Raw genomic sequence first — 23,180 nt, 5'->3', positions numbered from 1 at the left:
TGAGTTTTTAAATTTTTCTTCTTTCTCCTTAAAAATAGGTGACCCCCTAGTTGTGTAATCCCCCAATCTAGAGAAAAAACACTTGCCGTTTACCTTATTGATAACACTCATGATTTTATGAAACTCTATAAGTTCAGCCTTCAGTCTCCTATGCTCCAGTAAAAAAAGTTCCCAGCCTATTTGGCTTCCGCCCATAAATCAAACACTCCATTCCTGGTAACATCCTGGTAAATCTCTTCTGAACCTTTTCCAGCTTGATAATATCCTTTCTATAACAGGCTGACCAGAACTGGACACAGGGCTCCAGCTGAGTCCTCACCAATCAAGGGAACAGGAGAATCGACGTTTCGGGCATAAGCCCTTCTTCAGGAATGAGGAAAGTTTGTCCAGCAGGCTAAGATAAAAGGTAGGGAGGAGGGACTTGGGGGAGGGGCATCGGAAATGTGATAGGTGGAAAGAGGTCAAGGTGAGGGTGATAGGTCAGAGTGGGTGGGGGCGGAGAGGTCAGGAAGAAGATTGCAGGTTAGGAAAGTGGTGCTGAATTCGATGGATCATTCCCCTACGCTCTCGGATTAATGAGTTCAACACGCGGCGTGACATCGAACAATTCTTCTGCCGCCTTCGCCTCCGTGCTTACTTCTTTAACCAAGACTCTCGCCCACCCTCTGACAACCCCTTCTCCCGCCTCCAACACACCCCATCCACCTGGACACCCCGTGCTGGCCTCCTACCTGCCCTCGACCTCTTCATAGCCAACTGCCGCCGCGATATTAACCGCCACCTGAACTCCCCCACCCCTCTCACCCACTCCAACCTCTCACCCTCGGAACGCGCAGCCCTCCACTCCCTCCGTTGCAACCCCAACCTCACTATCAAACCAGCAGACAAGGGAGGTGCGGTAGTAGTTTGGCGCACCGACCCCTACACCACTGAGGCCAAACGCCAGCTCGCAGATACCTCCTCCTACTGCCCCCTCGACCATGACCCCACCCCCCACCACCAAACCATCATCTCCCAGACCGTCCATAACCTCATCACCTCGGGGGATCTCCCATCCACCGGCTCCAACCTCATAGTCCCACAACCCCGCATCGCCCGCTTCTACCTCCTGCCCAAAATCCACAAACCTGACTGCCCCGGCCGACTCATTGTCTCCGCCTGCTCCTGCCCCACTGAACTCATCTCCGCATACCTTGACACCGTCCTGTCCCCCTTAGTCCAAGAACTCCCCACCTACGTTCGGGACACCACCCATGCCCTCCACCTGCTCGATGATATTCGCTTCCCCGGTCCTCAACGCCTTATTTTCACCATGAACATCCAATCCCTGTACACCTCCATCCCCCATCACAAAGGACTCAAAGCCCTCTGCTTCTTCCTTTCCCGCTGTACCGACCAGTACCCTTCCACTGACATCCTCCTTCGACTGACTGAACTGGTCCTCACCCTGAACAACTTCTCTTTCCAATCCTCCCACTTCCTCCAAACGAAAGGAGTAGCCATGGGCACCCGCATGGGTCCCAGCTATGCCTGCCTCTTTGTAGGATATGTGGAACAGTCCATCTTCCGCAGCTACACTGGCCCCAGCCCCCACCTTTTCCTCCGCTACATCGATGACTGTATCGGCGCCGCCTCGTGCTCCCACGAGGAGGTTGAACAGTTCATCCACTTCACCAACACCTTCCACCCCGACCTCAAATTCACCTGGACAGTCTCAGATTCCTCCCTCCCCTTCCTCGACCTTTCCATTTCTATCTCAGGCGACCGAATGAACACGGACATCTACTACAAACCGACCGACTCCCACAGCTACCTAGACTACACCTCCTCCCACCCTTCCCCCTGTAAAAACGCCATCCCATTCTCCCAACTCCTTCGACTCTGCCGCATCTGCTCCCAGGAGGACCAGTTCCAAATCCGTACAACCAAGATGGCCTCCTTCTTCAAGGACCGCAATTTCCCCCCCCCGACGTGGTCGACGATGCCCTCCACCGTATCTCTTCCACTTCCCGCTCCTCCGCCCTTGAGCCCCGCCCCTCCAACCACCACCAGGACAGAACCCCACTGGTCCTCACCTACCACCCCACCAATCTCCATGTACAGCGCATCATCCGCCGTCATTTCCGCCACTCCAAACGGACCCCACCACCAAGGATATATTTCCCTCCCCTCCCCTATCAGCATTCCGTAAAGACCACTCCCTCCGTGTCTCCCTCGTCAGATTCACACCCCCCACCAACCCAACCTCCACTCCCGGCACCTTACCCTGCAACCGCAGGAGGTGCAAGACTTGCGCCCACACCTCCCCCCTCACCTCCCTCCAAGGCCCCAAAGGAAACTTCCATATCCGTCACAGATTCACCTGCACCTCCACACACATCATCTATTGCATCCTCTGCACCCGATGTGGCCCCCCCTATATTGGGGAGACAAGCCGGCTACTTGTGGAGCGTTTCAGAGAACACCTCTGGGACACCCGGACCAACCAACCCAAGCACCCTGTGGCTCAACACTTCAACTCCCCCTCCCACTCCACCAAGGATATGCAGGTCTTTGGACTCCTCCATCGCCAGACCACAACAACACGACAGTTGGAGGAAGAGCGCCTCATCTTCCGCCTAGGAACCCTCCAACCACAAGGGATGAACTCGGATTTCACCAGTTTCCTCATTTCCCCTCCCCCCACCTTGTCTCAGTCAAATCCATCGAATTCAGCACCGCCTTCCTAACCTGCAATCTTCTTCCTGACCTCTCCGCCCCCACCCCAGTCTGACCTATCACCCTCACCTTGACCTCTTTCCACCTATCACATTTCCGACGCCCCTCCCCCAAGTCCCTCCTCCCTACCTTTTATCTTAGCCTGCTGGACAAACTTTCCTCATTCCTGAAGAAGGGCTTATGCCCGAAACGTCGATTCTCCTGTTCCCTGGATGCTGCCTGACCTGCTGCGCTTTTCCAGCAACACATTTTCAGCTCTGATCTCCAGCATCTGCAGACCTCACTTTCTCCTCACCAATCAACGTGACTTCCCAACTCTTATACTCAAAGTCTGAGCAATGATGCCAAGCATGCTAAATGTTTTCTTAACCATCCTGTCAATCTGTGACACAAATTTCAAAGAATTATGTACCTGAACTCCTTGGTCTCTCTGTTCTTCAACTTTCCCCAAGGCTCTACTTATAATCGTATAAGTCCTGCCTTTGTTTGTTTTACCAAGTACAATACCTGGCATTTATCCGAATTAAACTCCACCTGGCACTCCTCAGACCATTGACCCAACTGATCAAGATCTCTTTGTAATCTTAGATAAATTCATCCACTGTCCACTATTTACAAGGATGTTGCCAGGGTTGGAGGATCTGAGCTACAGGGAGAGGCTGAACAGGCTGGGGCTGTTTTCCCTGGAGCGTCGGAGGCTGAGGGGTGACCTTATAGAGGTTTACAAAATTATGAGGGGCATGGATAGGATAAATAGGCAAAGTATTTTCCCTGGGGTTGGGGAGTCCAGAACTAGAGGGCATAGGTTTAGGGTGAGAGGGGAAAGATATAAAAGAGACCTAAGGGGCAACTTTTTCACACAGAGGGTGGTACGTGTATGGAATGAGCTGCCAGAGGATGTGGTGGAAGCTGGTACAATTGCAAGATTTAAGAGGCATTTGGATGGATATATGAATAGGAAGGGTTTGGAGGGATAGGGGCCGGGTGCTGGCAGGTGGGACTAGATTGGGTTGGGATATCTGGTCGGCATGGACGGGTTGGACTGAAGGGTCTGTTTCCATGCTGTACATCTCTATGACTCTATGACTCTATACCACCAAATTAACTTCTTGAATTCTTCTGCAGGGCAATCCTTGTCCTTTGCAGCAATAAAGCATTCAGTTTATCAAGCAGGTGTCAAAGCAGTAATCTTGGCTCCCAGATATGGCTAATTGCTTTCAATTACTGTATTGTTTATTCTTGTCTTTAATAGTTTAATACGGACAGAGTTATTGCTGTTTCTTTCCACGTACAACCGTTTATCTTTTATTAATTCATTCAATCCATGAACAGTTATTAAGGTTCTGAAGTCTATCATATCACAAGTGACAAGTTCACCCCCTTGACATTTAATTGCTCGCTACCTGCCCCTCCCCGGCACTATAATTAAACAACGTAGGCTGGCAGCCTCCAAGTAAATGCAAAGTGCTAAGAAAGCAAGTTAAAAGACACAAGATGAATTCTGTATCAATATGTCTGTCCCTGCAGGAAAACAATATGGCAGAAGCATGCATGTGTAGATAACCCTGAGCTCCAAAATGTGTGGAAATAAGGTAGATATTATTTAACAGCAAGACTCTTAACTTGCTATTTAAAATCTGAGGAGAAAATCATAAATCTTCACAAGACAATCCTGATGCTTACTCACTGTATATCTTCAACAATCTGGACCATTACTGAAGCCACACCAGGAAGGGCCATCATCTGTTCACCATCTCTGAATCTTTGTAAGTAACTTACTCTTGATGCAGCCTGTGTTTTTGTGTGCGCCGATCCAGTAATCTCTTCCACTTCCAGAAGATACTGCTGCACATGGAGTTTTCAGAGGTCCGTACAGAGTGTGAGGATATGTGAGACTTTTGGCAGACAACTTGTTCTAACATTGGATAATGCTCAGTTTGGTTCACTTCATTACAAAGGTGTTTTGTTTGTACTTTTCTGACTCGAATGCTTAACTGACAGAAAGAAAATTGTAAATGAATTTGAAAAGTAATTAAAATTAGTACAGGCCATACTGAAGAGAATGTGGTGCTGGAAAAGCACAGCAGGTTAAGCAGCACCTGAGGAGCAGGAGAATTGATGTTTCGTGCATAAGCCCTTCATCAGGAAGAGTTTCCTGATGACGGGCGTATGCCCGAAACATCGATTCTCCTGCTCCTTGGATGCTGCTTGACTTGCTCTGCTTTTCCAGCACCACATTTTTGACTCTGATCACCAGCATCTGCAGTCCTGGGCTTTACAGAAGGCCCAACAGCCAAATTCTCTTTTTCCACTTGTGAATCTATTTGTAACAATATGAATCTTTCTTGTTAGAACATAGAACAAAGAACATCGCACATTACAGCCCTTTGGCCTTCGATATTGCATCGACCTGTGGAACCAACCTGAAGCCCATCCAACCTACACTATTCCATTCTCATCCGTATGCCTATCCAATGACCATTTAAATGTCCTTAAAGTTGGCAAGTCTACTACTGTTGCAGGCAGTAAAGGAACTACCTCTGAGTAAAGAAATTACCTCTAACATCTGTCCTTTATCTATCACCCCTCAATTTAAAGCTATGTTCCCTTGTGCTATCCATCATCATCTGAGGAAGAAGACTCTCCCTGTCCACCCTATCCAACCCTCTGATTATCTTATATGTCTCAATTAAATCTCCTCTCAACCTTCTTTTCTCAAGTCCCTCAGCCTTTCCTGTAAGACCTTCCCTCTATACCAGGCAACATCCTAGTAAATCTCCTCTGAACTCTTTCCAAAGCTTTCACATCCTTATAATGCGGTGACCACAACTGTATGCAATACTCCAAATGTGGCTGCACCAGAGTTTTGTACAGCTGTAGCATGATCTCATGGTTTTGAAACTCAATCCCTTTACCAATAAAAGCTTACCAATATGCCTTTTTAACAATCCTATCAACTTGGATGGCAACTTTCAAGGACATATGTATCTGGACATCTCTCTGCTCATCTACACTACCAAGAATCTTACCATTAGCCCAGTACTCTGCATTCCTGTTACTCCTTCCAAAGTGAATCACCTCACACTTTTCTGCATTAAGCTCCATTTGCCACCTCTCAGCCCAGCTCTGCAGCTTATCTGTGCCTTTCTGTAACATACAACATTCTTCGTCACTATCCACAACTCTACCAACCTTAGTGTCACCCGCAAATTTACTAACCCACTCTTCTATGCCCTCATCCAGGTCATTTATATAAATGACAAACAACTGAGGACCCAAAACAGATCCTTGCAGTACCCCACTAGTAACTGAACTCCGGGATGAATATTTCCCATCAACCACCACCTTCTGTCTTCTTTCAGCTCAACATTTTCTGATCCAAACTGCTAAATCACCCTCAATCCATGCCTCTGTATTTTGTGCATTATTCGATCATGGGGAACTTTATCAAAAGCCTTAATGAAATCAATATAGACCACATCAACCGCTTTACCCTCATCCACCTGTTTGGTCACCTTCTCAAAGAACTCAGCAAGGTTTGTGAGTCATGACCTACCCTTCACAAAAATGTTGACTATCCCTAATCAACTTATTCCTCTCTAGATGATTATAAATCCTATCTCTTTTTATTCCTTTCCAACATTTCACCCACAACCGAAGTAAGGCTCATAGATGCATAATTTCTAGAGTTGTCTCTACTCCCCTTCTTGAACAAGGGAACAAATTTTCTATCCTCCAGTCTTCTGGCACTATTCCTGTTGACAATGATGACATAAAGATCAAAACCAAAGGCCTTGCAATCTCCTCCCTGGCTTCACAGAGAACCCAAGGATAAGTCCCATCTAGTCCAGGGAACTTATCTATTTTTACACTTTCCAGAATTGCTAACACCTCCTCCTTGTGCACCTCAATCCCATCTAATCTCGGAGCCTGTATCTCAGTATTCTACTCAGCCCCATTGACTTTTCCTAGTGTGAATACTGACGAAAAGTATTCATTTAGCACTTCCCCTATTTCCTCTAACTCCATGCACAACTTCCCACTAATGTGCTTGATTGGCCCTGATCTTACTCTAGTCATTCTTTTATTCCTGATATACCTGTAGAAAGCCTTAGGGCTTTCCTTGATCCTATCCGCCAATGACTTCACATGTCCCTTCCTGGCTCTTCTTCGATCTCTCTTTAGGTCTTTCCTGGCTAACTTGTAACTGTCAAGCTCTCTAACTGAGCCATCCTAACCTAAGCCTTCTTTTTCTGCTTGAAGAGAGATCCAGCTTCTTTAGTACACCACGGTTCCTAAAATAACAAGGTGAATTCACAGAAAATTACTGTGGTCAACCACTTCCTCCCTGCCTGACCGGTACATACTTATCAAGGACTTGCAGTAGCTGGTCTTTGAGTATGCTCCACATTTCAATTGTGCCCATCCCCTGTTGTTTCCTCCCCTATCCTGTGCATCTTAAATCTTGCCTAATCACATCATAATTGCCTTTCCCCTAGCTACAACTCTTGCCCTGCAGTATATACCTATCCCATGCCATCACTAAAGTAAACATAACCGAATTGTGGTCATTATCACCGAAGTGCTCACCTACCTCCAAATCTAACACCTGGCCAGGTTCATTACCCAGTACCAAATGTAATGTTCTCCTTTTATTTCCTCAAGTTATTATCAAAGAGAATTTTCACCTCTCAGATCACTGTATTTGTCTGTCCAATACACACTGCAGCCATTCCGTGTTGCCCCACAAGCTTGCCAATGTATGCATACTGAATCCGACTGCATGACTATGTATGTATAACAACATTTGATTCCTGGTCCATCAGTAAAGACTAACCACACAAATATTCCCTTCCAATAAAGTTACTGTGTGAGGATATATCTTTGAGACCACGGTGATTTGTGTTTTTATAGCCTAAGTAACTTCTCAAGAATTTCATTTTATCCATTATAATATCATTTGTTTTACTCTAATGCTCCATGAATTCATTTTCTCTTGAATATATTTCTCTTTTCAGCAAAAAAAAGCCTTGCATTGGGTATTCTGCCTTTCAAAATCTCAGTTGCCTGAAAATGTGGTACAGCCAACAATGGACTTTAAAGTGTTTTAAAGTTGTAATGTAGAAAACAATTACAGGTTATTATCAAAATGTCTGTCATTTCTCTTAATAATCAGCAAATTAACATACAATTCCTTTTCCTGAAGAAAACAGGAACACTAGAGTCAATTTTCCCCCATCCTAAATACCTTACTTGCACATTGAATGTTGGTCTTTTATTTCAAATGTTAAAGTCTTGTACACAAACACTGAGGAGCTATCTCATAACTTATCAAGAAAAATGCCATAGTAAAGATGCTATTTGATTACAAATTCAAAAGATTGTGTTTGCTCTTCTAGTTTGCATTCCTTTTATTTTGTTCTAAAATAACAAGGTGAATTCACAGAAAATTATAATAGCCAATATTAATTATGAATAACAGTTAAATAACAAGGTGGTTTATTTCAGAACTTTGGCTCTCAAGAAGCTGAAGAAGTAGAGCCGATTGTATTGCACCGCCAGAAGAGAATGTGGGTTTTAGGTACTATCAATGTTGTGGAAGAAGATGAAGGACCTTTTCCTAAATTTGCTGTGCGAGTAAGTCACTGTTTTCCACAAATTTCTTTTTGGTTGATAGGTAGAGCTAAATGTAAAAGAATACAGTCACCTTATGTAATGTAGCTGTATGTGAAGATAAATTATTGGTATGCTTAAATATTTTTATAATATTTTTGTGGTGTTTTTAAAAAATACTTCAACCTGTAACTATGCTAATTCTGTAACTAAAATGGTTGGTCAAATCCAATAATTGTGGAGACAGGTAACACATCTGTGGCTTGAAGAATTGATTGGCTTGAAGATAATGAATTGTATCTGCTCAAACTTTTGTTGACACCCAACACAGTTGAGATGGTATAACATGAAATGGCGTTAAAAAGAAGGATGTGCTTACCATTTGAGATTATCTTCCTGATTGAACGATGTTGCAAAACATTTGGAAAGAGATGGGAAAAGAGAGAAGAGAATTTAACTAATTTACACAGAGTTAAATTGGACCAGGGGACGTAGAGCTGACTGTTAAAGCTGTTGAGAGTACCAATACCTGACATATTGGCTCCAGTTGTTCTTGCACAGCTCCACATTCATCTTTCTGCCTCTCCGAACCTTCTCACTGGTACATCCAAACTACTCCTGGAGAATATTTTATATAATGCAAAGACTCAATTTGAGAATTGAAAACCATGGTCAACCATGATCAGATAAGAGTCAGCATGAAATTAAAATAAAATTAAAAATAAAAGTATGTGTAAAATGGTTTTACACCCTTGGCTGGATAGAATAACAACTCTGTCTCCTCCTAATGGTGTTCCTTCAATTCTCAATCATGAATATATGTTTCTTTTAATTCATTGCCTCTGTGTCTTCCTGTGTATTATTTGACCAGCCTGTGGTTCAACTTTTGCAGCTCCACTCTTTCACCTTTCTCCTTTGTTTCCCTTACACTTTAATCTAGATGAAAACCAACTTAATTAATATGCAACAAGTTATTGAATTATGTAAAGATTATGATCCCACCATCTAAATCCTCTTGATCATTGTCCTCATTCTGAGATTGAAGAGCCAATGGTTGTGTATTGTGATCAAATGACCCTCTTATCTGTACCTCACATAATATGATCAAATAACATTTAGTTTACTGTTACTTCAGACAAAATCAATTCTGCCATCGATGTCACCTAAAACTTACACTATCATGATATTGAGTCCTCTGAAACATTACAATTGTTTGCTTACTCCAGGCTGCCTTGTTAAATGTGGGTCCATACTTTAACCTTCTTCTTTACACTACTCTTGGAATCAAACTTAGTATCAAAGTCTAAATTGTTCACTTTTACTATGTATTTTATCATTAACTTATACATGTTATTGCTGTTTTTGTTAATTGAATATTAATTACATAATTATACAAAATGATACAAAACACAAGTTAACATAAAATGACCTGATATCTACTGCATTTTAACTAGTTTCTACCCATTAGCTTTGAGACCAGACTGATCATTTGGTATTGTATGATAGCAAAGCAATGAGTTTAATTTATAGCAGTTTTATTTTGTTTTCACAGATCAATAATGACAAGACAGTTACGGAGAATATTGTATTCAGACTGAGTGGCAGTGGAGTTGACATACCACCGGAGATGGGCTTGTTTTATTTAAACAGAAGCTTGGGATCAATAATGATTACTCGCAAAGTTGACCGTGAGAAAACACCACTGTTTGCAGTACGGTTCAATATTTCTGTAACTTTTCAGGATTCCCAAATCCACATCATAAAATTGTTGCCATAACCAAATATTTAAATGAATAATGTGGGTTGAGATTATGGGATGACTATACCTGCAACATTTCACCTGAACAATGAGGTCTTCACGTAATGTTTTTATTATCGGATGGGTTTTCAATTCATCATGATTGAAAAATTCCTCTTTGATATTACTCAGACAGTGTTTATTACCATATTGTCTTGGCTTTCAGTGTATTATCAGATTTTCTGATTTCTTAATTACAAATCTTCCTCAGTGTTTCTTGAACTCATCAAACGTTTGCACACTCAGTCTATTCTAAGACCAGATGCTAATTCTTCAATGAATGGTGCTCAGTGCATCTTCCATGGTCGCATGGCAAAAGGTTTATGTTTTAGAAAGACAGCAGTTGGAAATATTATGAGGATGAATGAATAAATAATTTTTTTCTCAGACAGTCTACCATCAGTTATTTCTTTCTATCCTGTAATTATCTTTAAAAGTAATCTACATTTAGATGGTAAACTTCACATCCTCAAGCAACTGAAGTGTTTTAAAGCTAATTGATTTGAAGTGTTGTTGTGTCAGTAAACATGACAGTTCATTCAAGCAAAATATCGCACTGTATTGTTCAAATCAATGAATTTAGTTTGCTGATTTTGAGCAATGCCGGCCTGAACAATATGGGAAATCTCTTTCTTCAGGTGTGATGTTTTAAATCCACTTGGTCAGTTGGATGTGTTCTCAGTTTAAAAATTCACCTGAGAAGATCATCTTCAGTAGCATTCTTGGCATCCTACACAGTCCATCTTTACTAAATACAAAGCATGGAAGTGGGTCTTGGATTTGTAACATTGCATCTCAGAATTAATGATCTTGCCTTACCTTGACACTCTTCTTTAAGTTGTAAAATCTTTACACTTCTCTTCAGCTTTTCACAGTATTTACTGTAAAATTTACACAGATTATTGATTGAGTCTTGCAACATTATATTCAAAACATTACATTAAAATATGCTTTTGGGCCATCCTAAATGAAAGCTGAGCATTAATTCTTTAATTTGCAGACAAAAGAGACCCGGTAGCCCCAAACAGCACAATGGGCTTTATAAATTCTTCATGGAATTGACTTGGAAAATTCATTGCACTCCACTCCTGCATTCCCGAATTTAGAGTCATAGTCATAGAGGTCTGCAGAACAGCAAAAGACCCTTTGGCCCATCGAGTGTGGCCAATCAAAAACAACCACCTAACTATTCTAAATGCCATTTTTCAATGCTTGGAAACATTTTAACACTTCTTCAATATTTTGAGGCTTTCTGCACCCACCATTTTACAGACAGTGAGATCAAGATTTCCACCACCCTCTGAGTTAGAAACAATTTCCTCACATCACCTGTAATCCTTTCACCCCGTGCCTGAAATCTATGTCTCCTGGTCATCAACTCTCCACTAAGGGAGAAAGATTCTTCCTGTCTATCCTAACTGTGCTGCTCATAATTGAATCGATCTCAATCGTGTACTCCATTGTTCCCTACTTCTCCAAGAAAAACAGCTCCAGTCAATCCCGTCTTTTTCATAACTTGTCATCATTTATATTGGTTAGATTGCTTGTTACTTCCTTCTGAACCAGTGGAGTATCAGTAGTTACAAATGTTTTCACACTTCTCAAGTAGCTGATCTCAAACCTAATTAGTAATGAAATGGTGTGTTCTGAAATTACCATAGCAAAATTGTACAGTCTTGTCATTTTGCTTGGATGTTGTAAAAGTCTATGAAAAATGTAGTTGTTAATTTTCTGATAAAGCCTGGAAGTAGATTTCTAGGCTACAATGTACAGTATAGAAGACTTGGCTCAGGATAGTTTTACAACTTTCAAGAAGCTCATCCTATGTTCCAACATTGCAACCAACTAAAACAGAAATTTGATCCAAAGTGTTGTGGTATAGGAATGAAAAATTAACTCATTAAATTCATTATTCGAGAAGATATTTCATAATATTTACATCAACTGTGTGCTAATATATGTTTCTTCACCCCAATTTATATTTTTATTCAGTTGAGTGTTGATGCGTTGAATGCAAAATCCTTAAAGAAAGTGGATCAAACGTTGAAGTATAGGATTAAAGTGAAAGATATCAATGACAATGCACCAATATTCAGTCATTCAGTATATGAAGTAAATGTACCTGAAAATACTGCAGAAGGTAAGATGTTACTTTGTGGTGATCCTTTCAAATATATAATTAAAACCAAATAAGCAAAAGTTTCAGTATACTGGAACTTTTAGTGTAAAATAATGTGGCTTAATAGTCACCAAACACAGAGTCTGGTTTTTTGCAGTTGGTCGCAATCCTGACATTAACTCAATTTTACACTAGGAATTCAGAAGTAGCTGTGGTGGGACATTGCTTGTGAACGTTCCGATAAAACTAGTTCAAAAGTTGTGCCTGAGAACACAGTCCAATTAAGGATGGTTGGGGGATGACAGAAAGAGGAACCAGAATGGGAGGCCTCAGAGCAATGTCTGACTAGCAGCATGACTGCATTTATATTGAATCCCTACAGTGTAGAAGCAGACTATTTGACCCATCGAGTCCATAAAAATCATCCAAAGAGCATCCCATCCAGATCTCCCCTATCCCTGTATTTCCCATGGGTAATCACCCTAAACTGTACATCCTGGACACTATGGACAATTTAACATGGCTAATCCACTTAACCTGTACATCTATGGCCTGGGGAAGGAAACCAGAGCACCCAGAGGAAACCAATGCAAGCACCACACAGACAGTCACCTAGGACCTAGGCACTGTGAGGCAGCAGTGCTAACCACTGAGCCAAAGTGCCGTCCCTGGAGATACTCCAGGTATGGGTCTTCCAGAGGTAGGCAAGAGGTAATGGTTATGGTTAGATTAGATTAGATTACTTACAGTGTGGAAACAGGCCCTTTGGCCCAACAAGTCCACACCGATCCTCTAAAGAACAACCCACCCAGACCCACTCCCATACATTTACCCCTTCACCTAACACTACGGGCAATTTAGCATGGCCAATTCACCTAATCTGCACATTTTTGGACTGTGGGAGGAAACCGGAGCACCCGGAGGAAACCCACGCAGACACGGGGGGGATGTGCAACTCCACACAGAAAGTTGCCTGAGGTGGGAATTGAACCTCTGGCACTGTGAGGCAGCAGTGCTAACCACTGTGCCACTGTGCCTCAATGAGGGAACTTCAAAGTAGAGGTGCTATCTGTAAATTGCAAAATGTTAAAACTTGATGCTGGGGAACAATTCCACAGGATGGCCTGTGGATGATCTGAGGTGGGTGATGGCGAAGAAAGATTGATAGCTACCTGGCCTCCTAAATGACAGATTTGGCTTCAACAGGTAACTGACCACCATTTGAAAGACTAAAGCAGCAGCAGCATCTTGCCCCCACTTGGCCCAATGATGAGTATAACTGACTACTTGTTGCTGCTTGGTGGGTAGCTTCTGTCATTGTCATTTCATGTTTGATAAAATGCTGGGAAGGAAGAACCTGGTGGATGGCTAACCCAGTGTGTTCTTTTCCCATTTTGCTACTGGTACAGGCCCCTAACTGGGAATCTTTTCAGCCCACTGACCAGGTTCACAAATATGGAATAGCCAACACAACATACAAGAAGATACCGATGAAATTTGGGAGCTGACTTAGTTTACTGCCCTCTTTTCTTCCCAAATCATGGTCAGACTAAAGCCTGGGTGCAGGAGGGGTGGGATGGGGGGAGGGGGGGGGGGGGGGGAAGTGGGAGACAGAGAGAAACAAGTTTTCTCTCATCAACCTTCTTATTAATCTGCGGTGTTCAAAAACATTCAACTCAGTTTTGAACCACATAGAGTGGTTTCGGGCATAAGCCCTTCAGGAAGAAGGGCTTATGCCTGAAACATCAATTCTCCTGCTCCTCGGATGCTGCCTGACCTGCTGCGCTTTTCCAGCAACACATTTTTCAAGCCCAAGGTAATGTTGATCAAGGAATTTAATGTTAATAATATTTTAGAATAATTTTAATTACATCAGCTAGATGCTGTCCTGTCAAAACTGTGTCACAAATCTTAAGCTACACATATATTTACAGTATCGGTTTAAACTACTTCTGCATTGACTTCAATGGTATAAGTGTTAAAGATATAAATAATAAGGTGCAAAATCCTTAATAGAATTGACACAATAAGCACAGAAAATATTTTAGTGCTGTTTAATCATAAAGACAGGAAGGCATGGATCTGGAATAGTGAAGAACAGGTTTAGGGTAGACATCAAGAAGAGCTTATTTAAACAGAGGGTAATCAAGAGTTGGATAGGTTGAAAGGAATAACTTTGGAAGCTAGGGCACTCATTTGATAGTCATGAAAGATGCCAGATTTGGCAATTATAGAAGCATGAAATCAATTGGATTAAAAATGTCTACCTTACGCAAATATATCTTGTGATCATTAAAATCAGTATTGTCCCTTGATATCCATATCATTTTCATACACAGTGAAGAATGATATAGGGAAGTTCTGAGACCTAGAACAATCAGTAATTGTTTAAATAAACAAATCTACTGCAATGAGGTTTCATGGACGTGTGAAAGTAAATATTGACATCAAAAAGCCTCTAGTATATTCTTGAAATGCTCAACATGACATACTGTTATTAATGATAAATATGACTAAATTTCATACCAGCAACTGTTTTATAAAATGAATTGTGCTTTGTTTAGGCAAAGAAGTTTTCAGGGTTAGTGCCACAGATGCGGATGAGAAAGACAATGACAATTCACTTATTTCATACTCACTGATTTCTCAGAAACCCTCAAAAGATCTCAGTCATTTTCACGTCAATAATACAAATGGAGCAATAAGTTTTACAGGATGCCTGAATTATGAGGTATGCTAATATTAAGTGAGTAATAAATGGTTATTAAGTGAGGAAATGAGATTCTTTAATATACTGTAATCTTGGTGAAGAGTATCCACATGATAGATCTACATGATTTTAGAAAGATTGAGAAGAGTAAAGAAGATACAGCAATTTGGATTATATTAATCTTGGGGTTTAGGAGCTTGAAGATTGCGTTGCTTGGGGGAGCTAAGGAATGCTTAACATTTCATTACGGGCAAGGCAAGTAAAGAGCTGCTTGAAATTACACGGACAAAAAGATAAAAATGCTCTTAAAAAGTGTAATCCAGACAAGAAAATGTCAGCATTTTGGTATTTGACATACTATATCAGCAGATCTATATGAGCTGCTGCAAACAGAACAGGACAGAAGGAATTACACATGCAAAAGAGAGATTATTCTTAATGTCGGCATCACAGAAAAAAAATGATCTAATGAGATATGGTATAAAAGTTACAATATTCCTGTGGCATCTTTGACCTACTCAGAGAGTTTATGATTCAGAGGTTCAGGGATAGGTCACCTTTAATACTCCTACACTTTGATGCCAACGGTCACAGGTCGAATCATAAGGAACAGCAAAATTATATTTTTGGATAACATATTGCAAATTCCTCAATTGGTAACTCTTGGGAAAGAAAATATTTGCAAAAGACATCAAAATAGGACTGAAAACCTTTTATTTTAATACATTTACATGTAAGGTCAATATACAATTGCCTTCTTAACCGCTTATTATGTCTGCATATTAACTTTTATCAGTATATCCAAGCCCCTTTGAAGGTCAGCATTTAGAAGTTTGACACCTTAAAAAAAGTACTGCTTTTCTGTTTGTACTTTAAAGTAAGTAACCACACCGCCCCATATCATACACTACCTGCTGTCTGTCGTTCACTATCAAATTTAACCTTGTTAATATCTTTATGTAGCCGCTTTGTGTTCTCCTCACAGCTGATATTCCCACCTTTCTTTACATTAAAAATTGGATCATTATTTTCCAACTCTTTGTCTTGGTCTTTAATATTAATTGTAAATAGTCAAGGCCTCAGCTTTGATCTTTGTAATAAACCATTAGTTTATCCTGCCAAATTGCATTGCTCATTCCTAGTTGTTACTTCCTGTCCATTCACTAATCTCCATCTGTGAACCTTTATCTTGTATATTAACATGATTTATGGCCCCATATTGAATGACTTTTGGAAATCCAAATATGCTCCATCTATTGGCTCCTAGTTATCCACCTTATTGGTTGCATTCTCAAATCTAATACATACGAACATCAAAACATAAGGCGTATGTAATAAATTTGTCAAGCATTGTCTCCCTTTCATCTTTGTCCGATTATGCCATAATTTTTAAAATGCATTGATAAAATGTGCTTAATGATAGTTTCTGGAATTTTCCTGAAGACTGCTGCATGAGAACAGTGTGCATGCAACTCAGTCCATCAGCACATGTGTTTTCTTTAGCCATCATTGCTGACCACATTTAGTTCATCTGTTTACTTACAACTGTCAGCTAATTCTTCGCCATATCATTGTATCATCTCTGTGCAGACCTTCCCCAGCCCCTCCTGTGTTGGTCATTTGGCACACTGGGTGGCCAGTGAGGTCATGAGATATTGAGTCGGGGTGATGAGGGGTTGGGAGGAGTACAGGAGCAGTTCAGGAAATGGACAAAAAGAGGCCAGGGTGACAGTGATAACTGAGAGGTATGGATTAAGGGAAGGTATGGAGAGAGCTTGGGATGCGATGTCCAGGGCTCAGGAGGATGGTTTGGAAAGCTGAGGAGAGGGTGATGAGGGATTGGGAGATGAATGGGTTAGGCTTGGGAGTCAGATTGGTGTGGGGCAAGAGAATGGGAGAGCATGATGAACATTCAGGAGAGAAGCAGTAAGGCATTAGGAGAAAGGTGCCAAAGAGTTACTGGGGGTACAAGGGCTCAGAAAGGGATTGTGTAGGGCATGGGAAGGTGTCAGAGAGAGGTAGGGGGAGTATGAACTAGGATCTGGGAGGGGGTGGTAGGAGTTCAGAAGAAGGCAGCAGGGCTTCAAAAGAGGGCTGGCAATGGGACACAAGGGTTTGGAAAGGAGATAATGAATTCTTAGGAGTGGAGCAGTGAAGGGTCAGCTGAGGGACAGTGAGTCAAAGGAGGTGAATAGTGACAAACACACAGTAATATCATTCCAGTGGAGAAACCATGCATGTGCTGATGACCAGATGAGTGCCAGTTGAACTGTTGCAATGAGGCAGCTGTTAATGTTCATGACTAACAATGCAAACACTTGCAAACTTCCAATGCATTCTAGAATCCAGGGAAATCACAACCAGTATTTTCAATAATATCTGTGCAAATTGCAACCCTCTTAGTGAAGTAACTTCACCTGACTTCATTCCTCAAATACCAACCCTTATCCTGACAATATTATCCCTAATTGTAAAATCTCACCAGGGGAAATGACCTCTTGCTATACATCCAATAAAACTCTTTGAGAATTTTATTCATTTTAACAAGATCATCCGGCATCCTTCAAAACTCCAAAAAATGTAGGCTTGTTATACTCACTCACTCCTAATCGGATAACATTCTCATCTCAGACACAAAGTCAGAAATTACTGGAAAAGTCTGGCAGCATCTGTGAAGAAAAATCAGAGTTAGTGTTTTGGGTTGAGTGACCCTCCCTCAGAGCACTCACACCTCAGCAATTAGTGCAATGGTTATTCATTGCAACCCCTCTAAGGCAAGTATATCCATCCTTAGATTAGGAGGCCAAAACCATATACAATTCTACATATGCTGCATGGCTGTGAATTCATTCAGAACCCTTTCCATGCTCAGGTCATCTTCAAGTTACTCCAACATGTGCAGTCATGCAAAAGCCTTGAAGGACCCACACACTTAACTAAACTGGCTGCAGACTACAAAACAAAAGGATATATTGCATGTCATCAAAGGATATATTGCATGTATTTTGTATTTGTACTCATTCTATTTTCAATTCTGTGGATTTGTGGTTTGTCTTTTGATTGTGAATTAATCTTTTTTGAACAGGGGTATGTGAAAACATTTTTCAAAATATAAAACAAACACTGAGAATGCTGAAGAAACTTGATGCATCATCATACTGGATTAGTTTCTCTCTCCACAGTTTCTGCCAATCCTGCTGAGTTTCTCAAGCATTCTCAGTGTTTGTTTCAAATTTCTAGTATCTGTAGTATTTTATTCTTATTCAAAATATAAAACATTCTTTTGATTATTTATATAACTTGTCTCTTTTAGAGGCTTAAATCCTACACTCTGACTGTTAAAGCAAGAGACAATGGCGTGAACATCCTCAGCAGCACTGCAATCGTGAGGATTAGTGTCACTGATGCTAATAGCTATCTCCCTGCTTTTATCAAAACAGGCAAAGTAAGTAAAGTTCATCAAAAAGTGTGGCACTGGAAAAGCATAGCAGGTCAGGCAGCATCTGCGGAGCAGGAGAATCGACATTTCGGGCATAAGCCCTTTATCAGGAATGTAGTGGGGGAGGAGGAAGCTGAGAGATAAATGGGGTGGTGGGGCTGGGGGGAAGGTAGCTGGAAAGGCAATAGGTAGATGCAGGTGAGGGGTGATGGTAATAGGTTGGAGGGGAGGTTGGAGTGGATAGGTGGGAAGGAAGATGGACAGGTGGGACAGATCATGAGGGCGGTGTCAAGTTGGAGGGCCTGGATCTGGAATGAATTGGGGGGAGGGGAGATGAGGAAATTGATGAAATTGACATTGATGCTTTGTGGTTGGAGTGTCCCAAGGCCGAAGAAGAGGTGTTCTCATCTCCCTCATCTCCCCTCCCCCCACCTTATCCTAGATTTAACCCTCTAATTCAGCACCACCCTCTTGAAGTGTCCTAGCTATCCGTCTTCCTTCCCATCTATCTGCTCCACGCTTCCTTTGACCTTCATCATCACCCCTCTCCTGCATCCAACTATCGCCTTCCCAGCTCTTCCCCCAGCCCCACCCCACCCTCCTATTTATCTTGCAGCCGTCTGCTTCACCTCCCCCCCCCCCCACCCCCCCCACCCCCCCACACACACACACATTCCTGATGAAGGGTTTATGCCCAAAATGTTGATTCTCCTGCTCCTCGGGTGCTGCCTGACCTGCTGTGGTTTTCCAGCACCACACCTTTTGACTCTGATCTCCAGCATCTGCAGTCATCCCTTTCTCCTAGGTAAAGTTTGTGTCAAACGTGCAGTTATGACTTTGTCAGGACATTTAATTAATGTTAGAATTTCTTATGATTAATTGATTAAAGAGAAATTATATGTTGAAATGATTTAATTGAACCAGGTGAGAGCTGATTTTTGTTCCCCTCCTCTACCTAAGTACATATCAAATTGCACCAAAATAATTTCCACTTGATCTGATCCTAGCCTGCTTGTATTTCTGGACTCAGGTCAATATTTTACCATGCCCATTCCTCCAGGGTAAGTTCACATGTTGTCAGGAAAAGGAGCAAAAATCACTGAAGGCCAAATGGCAATGTCACCGCACTATAAATCGTATATGTCATGTTCAGTCTTGAGAATGATTCAGCCAAGTTTCTTTGGTCAAATCATGTCTTACATTGATTGAGTTTTTTGAGGAAGTAACCAAGGAGATTGACGAGGGCAGAGCAGTAGACAAGGCTCTAAATAGTAGACTGAAGTTAGATCACATGGGATTCAGAGTGAGCTTGCAATTGGATACAAAATTGGCTTAACGCAGGAGTCAGAGATTGATGGTAGAGGATTGTTTTCCAGACCAGAGACCTATGACCAGCAGTGTTTCATAGGGCTTGGTTATAAAGATTGACTCATGAGGGGTATAGGTAAGGTGAATAGCAAGTGTCTTTTCCCTAGGGTGGGGGATTTCAAGAATTGGGAGCATACTTTTAAGGTGAAAAGACAAAGATTTAAAAAAGACAATGGGCAATTTTTTTTACACACCGTGGTTCTTGTGTGGAATAAACTTCCAAAGGAAGTGGTGATTGCAGATAGAGTTATAATATTTAAAAGACATTTAGATAAGCACATGAATAAGAAATGTTTGGAGGGATATGAGCCAACCGAGGGAAGGTGGAGCTAGTTTAGTTTGGGGTTGTGGTTTGTTTCTGTGCTGTGTGACTCTATGATTACCACAAAACGATCGACTCAAACAAAAGTGCAATGATTATTGATGAAAATTTGGATTATGTAAAATAAAATAAAACTAACATGGATAGAAACAGATGTGTCTGAGTAAAAATCAAACATTAAAACTCAGTAGATTGTTGACTTTAAAGTACTTTTATGAATTAACAGTTATTCTCATGAAAAAGAAACTATAAATCATGGATTGCCCCAAATGGCAATCTAATCCTGGAGGTGTACTGTGTACACAAGCTGCTGGTACTGGGTTACCTTCCAAGAACAGTTGCAGCTAACAAAATTCCCTTGACCGGAAACTATGAAATTTCAATACATCACCTCCAGGAATATTCCATAAGTGGTGAAGATGACTTCAGGAGTGTTTTCAGCTCTCACATTTTCCTGAGAACAGTTACAAAAAAAAGACAAAGGGAGCATTGGGCTGTTGCTCTTCAGGTTAAATTCTCTTTCACTGAGTTCAAAAATTTAAGACTCTTATTCCAAAAACTAGACCATGTGACCACTCTCTGAAATTCTTCCAAATTATATGACTCCATATCAGCTTTTTGCTGCTTGCAGGTATAATGTTGTTGCAATTGATGTTTTGTTCAGTACATCAAGTACACCTTTAAGAGACATGCACATGATATCATTGTGATACAATAACAGTCATAGGGTCATGGAGATGTGCAACACAGAAACAGATCAATCGCTCCAACTTGTTCATGCCATCCAGATAACCTAAATTAATCTCGTCCCATTTGCCAGCATTTGGCCCATATCCCTCTAAACCCTTCCTATTCATGTACCCATCCAGATGCCTTTTAAATGTTGCAATTGCACTAGCCTCCACCACTTCCTCTGGCAGCTCATTCCATACACGTACCACCCACTGTATGAAAAAGTTGCCCCTTAGGTCCCTTTTAAATCTTTTCCTTCTCCCCCTAAACCTATGCCCTCTAGTTCTGGACTGCCTCAACCCAGGGAAAAGACCTTGTCTATTTACCCTATCTATACTCCTCAGGATTTTATAAAACTCTGTGATGTCACCCTTTAGCGTCTGACGCTCCAGGGAAAACAGCCCCAGCCTATTCAGCCTCTCCTAATAACTCAAATCCTCCAACCCTGGTAACATCCTTGTAAATCTTTTCTGAACCTTTATAAATTTCACAACATCCTTCCAATAGGAGGGAGACCAGAATTGTATGCAATATTCCAAAAATGGCTAAACTAAAGACCTGTAAAGCTGCAAGGTGACCTCCCAACTCCTGTACACAATACTCTGACCAATAAAGGAAAGCATACTAAATGCCTTCTTCACTATCCTACCTACCTGTGATACCACTTTCAAGGAGCTATGAACCTGTACTCCAAGGTCTCTTTGTTCAGCAACACTCCCTAGGACCTAACCATTAAGTGTAGAAGTTCTGCCCTGATTTGCCTTTCCAAAATGCAGCACCTCACATTTATCTAAATTAATCTCCATCTGCCACTCCTCAACACATTGGCCCATCTGATCAAGATGCCATTGTACTCTGAGACAACCTTCTTTGCTGTCTACGACACCTCCAATTTTGGTGTCATCTGCAAACTTACTAACTATACCTCCTATGTTCACACCCAAATCATTCATATAATTAATGAAAAATAGTGGACCAAGCACCGTTCCTTGCGACACTCCACTGGTCGCAGACCTCCAGTCTGAAAAGCAACCCTCCACTACCACCCTCTGATTTCTCCCTTTGAGTCAGTTCTGTATTCAAATGGCTAGCTTTAACTGTATTCCATGTGATAATGTGTGACCTGCGGATATAAAAGTCTTATGTGACATCTTACAGGACTTTTCGTATGCACAAATCTTGGTATGGTTGCTAGTCATGAACTTTAAACCACATCTGCTGTGGCAAAACAGACCACATGTTGCAATTGAATTAGTTTATGATGTCCAATAATAAAACCTATCCTCACAAAGACCACATATCCTTTTTGATTTACATGTTGATGATATCGATTGTGAGGCTGAATATATTCTCAAGGTTGATCTGTTACACTTTGGCCAAAGTCTGTTTGAACAGTTTCAATCTGGAACTGTCAAAGATGAGCAACTGCAAGATTTGCAAAAGATCATTATCTGGGGATGACCTAACTGTTTTAAAGAACTACCAGGGAAGATTTGTTCATTTTGGGCATACATAGATAAAGGCTGTATATCACAGATAGTCATTTACAATAGAAAAGAAGTTCTAATACTAAGATACCATATACTGTACACCAGGGACACATGAGTATTGAATGCATAAGACTACTGGCACGTGAAACTGTGTACTGACCAAGGTGAATCAGGATTTTAAACAATTCATGTTTGTATATGAGACATGCCAAATGTACCAACCCTAGAAACAAAAGAAGCCGCTATGTTTACATGATATTCTCATTGGATGGGCGTAGCAACAGATCTATTCATAGTACATGGAGAAAATTATATCCTTTTGACAAATTACTGCTTTAAATTTTACATTGTTCACTGATTTAGCAACACAAAGAGTAAAACCATTAATCTGTTCAGAATCCAGATTAGATAGTTTCTGACAATAGACTGTAGTATAGTGGTAAATGGTTTCAAAAAATCTGTACTAAGCGGGAAGTGACCAATATTACATCATCACCCCACAATCCTTGTTGAAATCATTTAACAGAATGTATAGTTTGCAATGACAAATGAATGCTCTTTCAGTGTCAAGGAGCAAAACAAGATTTTCATATTGTATTGCTACATTTTTGTGACATTTTAAGCAAGAAGAGATTTCCATCCACCACATAATTTATGCTTGGAAAGCCATTCTGAATATTCTTGTCCCACAGCAGGAATGGGTGACTAAGAAATGTAATGTTTGTATAAAGCTAGCTGGAATAAATGTTTATGGATTCTTCAAAATTATAATATCGTATTCAAGTTTCTTATTTTATGAGGATAACAGTCATTTCTACAAATGGTAAAATACGCTGCTGGAGGTAAAACTACATCAGTTGTATCCAGTGCC

The 23,180-nt window shown here is 41.3% G+C and overlaps 1 protein-coding gene across 3 annotated transcripts in view; it reads left to right on the top strand.

Moving 5' to 3' along the window:
- LOC122560073 (cadherin-like protein 26) overlaps positions 1-23,180 on the top strand; it is a 77,949-nt gene that overhangs the window by 9,324 nt on the left and 45,445 nt on the right. For all 3 annotated transcript variants that reach the window (XM_087994615.1, XM_043710285.2, XM_043710283.2), the window contains exons 2-6: positions 8,227-8,355; positions 9,884-10,042; positions 12,122-12,269; positions 14,813-14,979; positions 18,272-18,403. In XM_087994615.1, coding sequence (XP_087850741.1) covers positions 8,227-8,355; positions 9,884-10,042; positions 12,122-12,269; positions 14,813-14,979; positions 18,272-18,403 — 735 coding nt within the window. The remainder of the gene's footprint in view (positions 1-8,226; positions 8,356-9,883; positions 10,043-12,121; positions 12,270-14,812; positions 14,980-18,271; positions 18,404-23,180) is intronic.

This window comes from Chiloscyllium plagiosum, unplaced genomic scaffold (genome assembly GCF_037043375.1).
Source record: "Chiloscyllium plagiosum isolate Xiang-an unplaced genomic scaffold, Cpla_swu_hap1 HiC_scaffold_15, whole genome shotgun sequence".
Lineage (NCBI taxonomy): Eukaryota > Metazoa > Chordata > Chondrichthyes > Orectolobiformes > Hemiscylliidae > Chiloscyllium > Chiloscyllium plagiosum.
The sequence above is the reverse complement of the archived record's forward strand: the minus strand, read 5'-3'. Positions and strand labels throughout refer to the sequence as shown.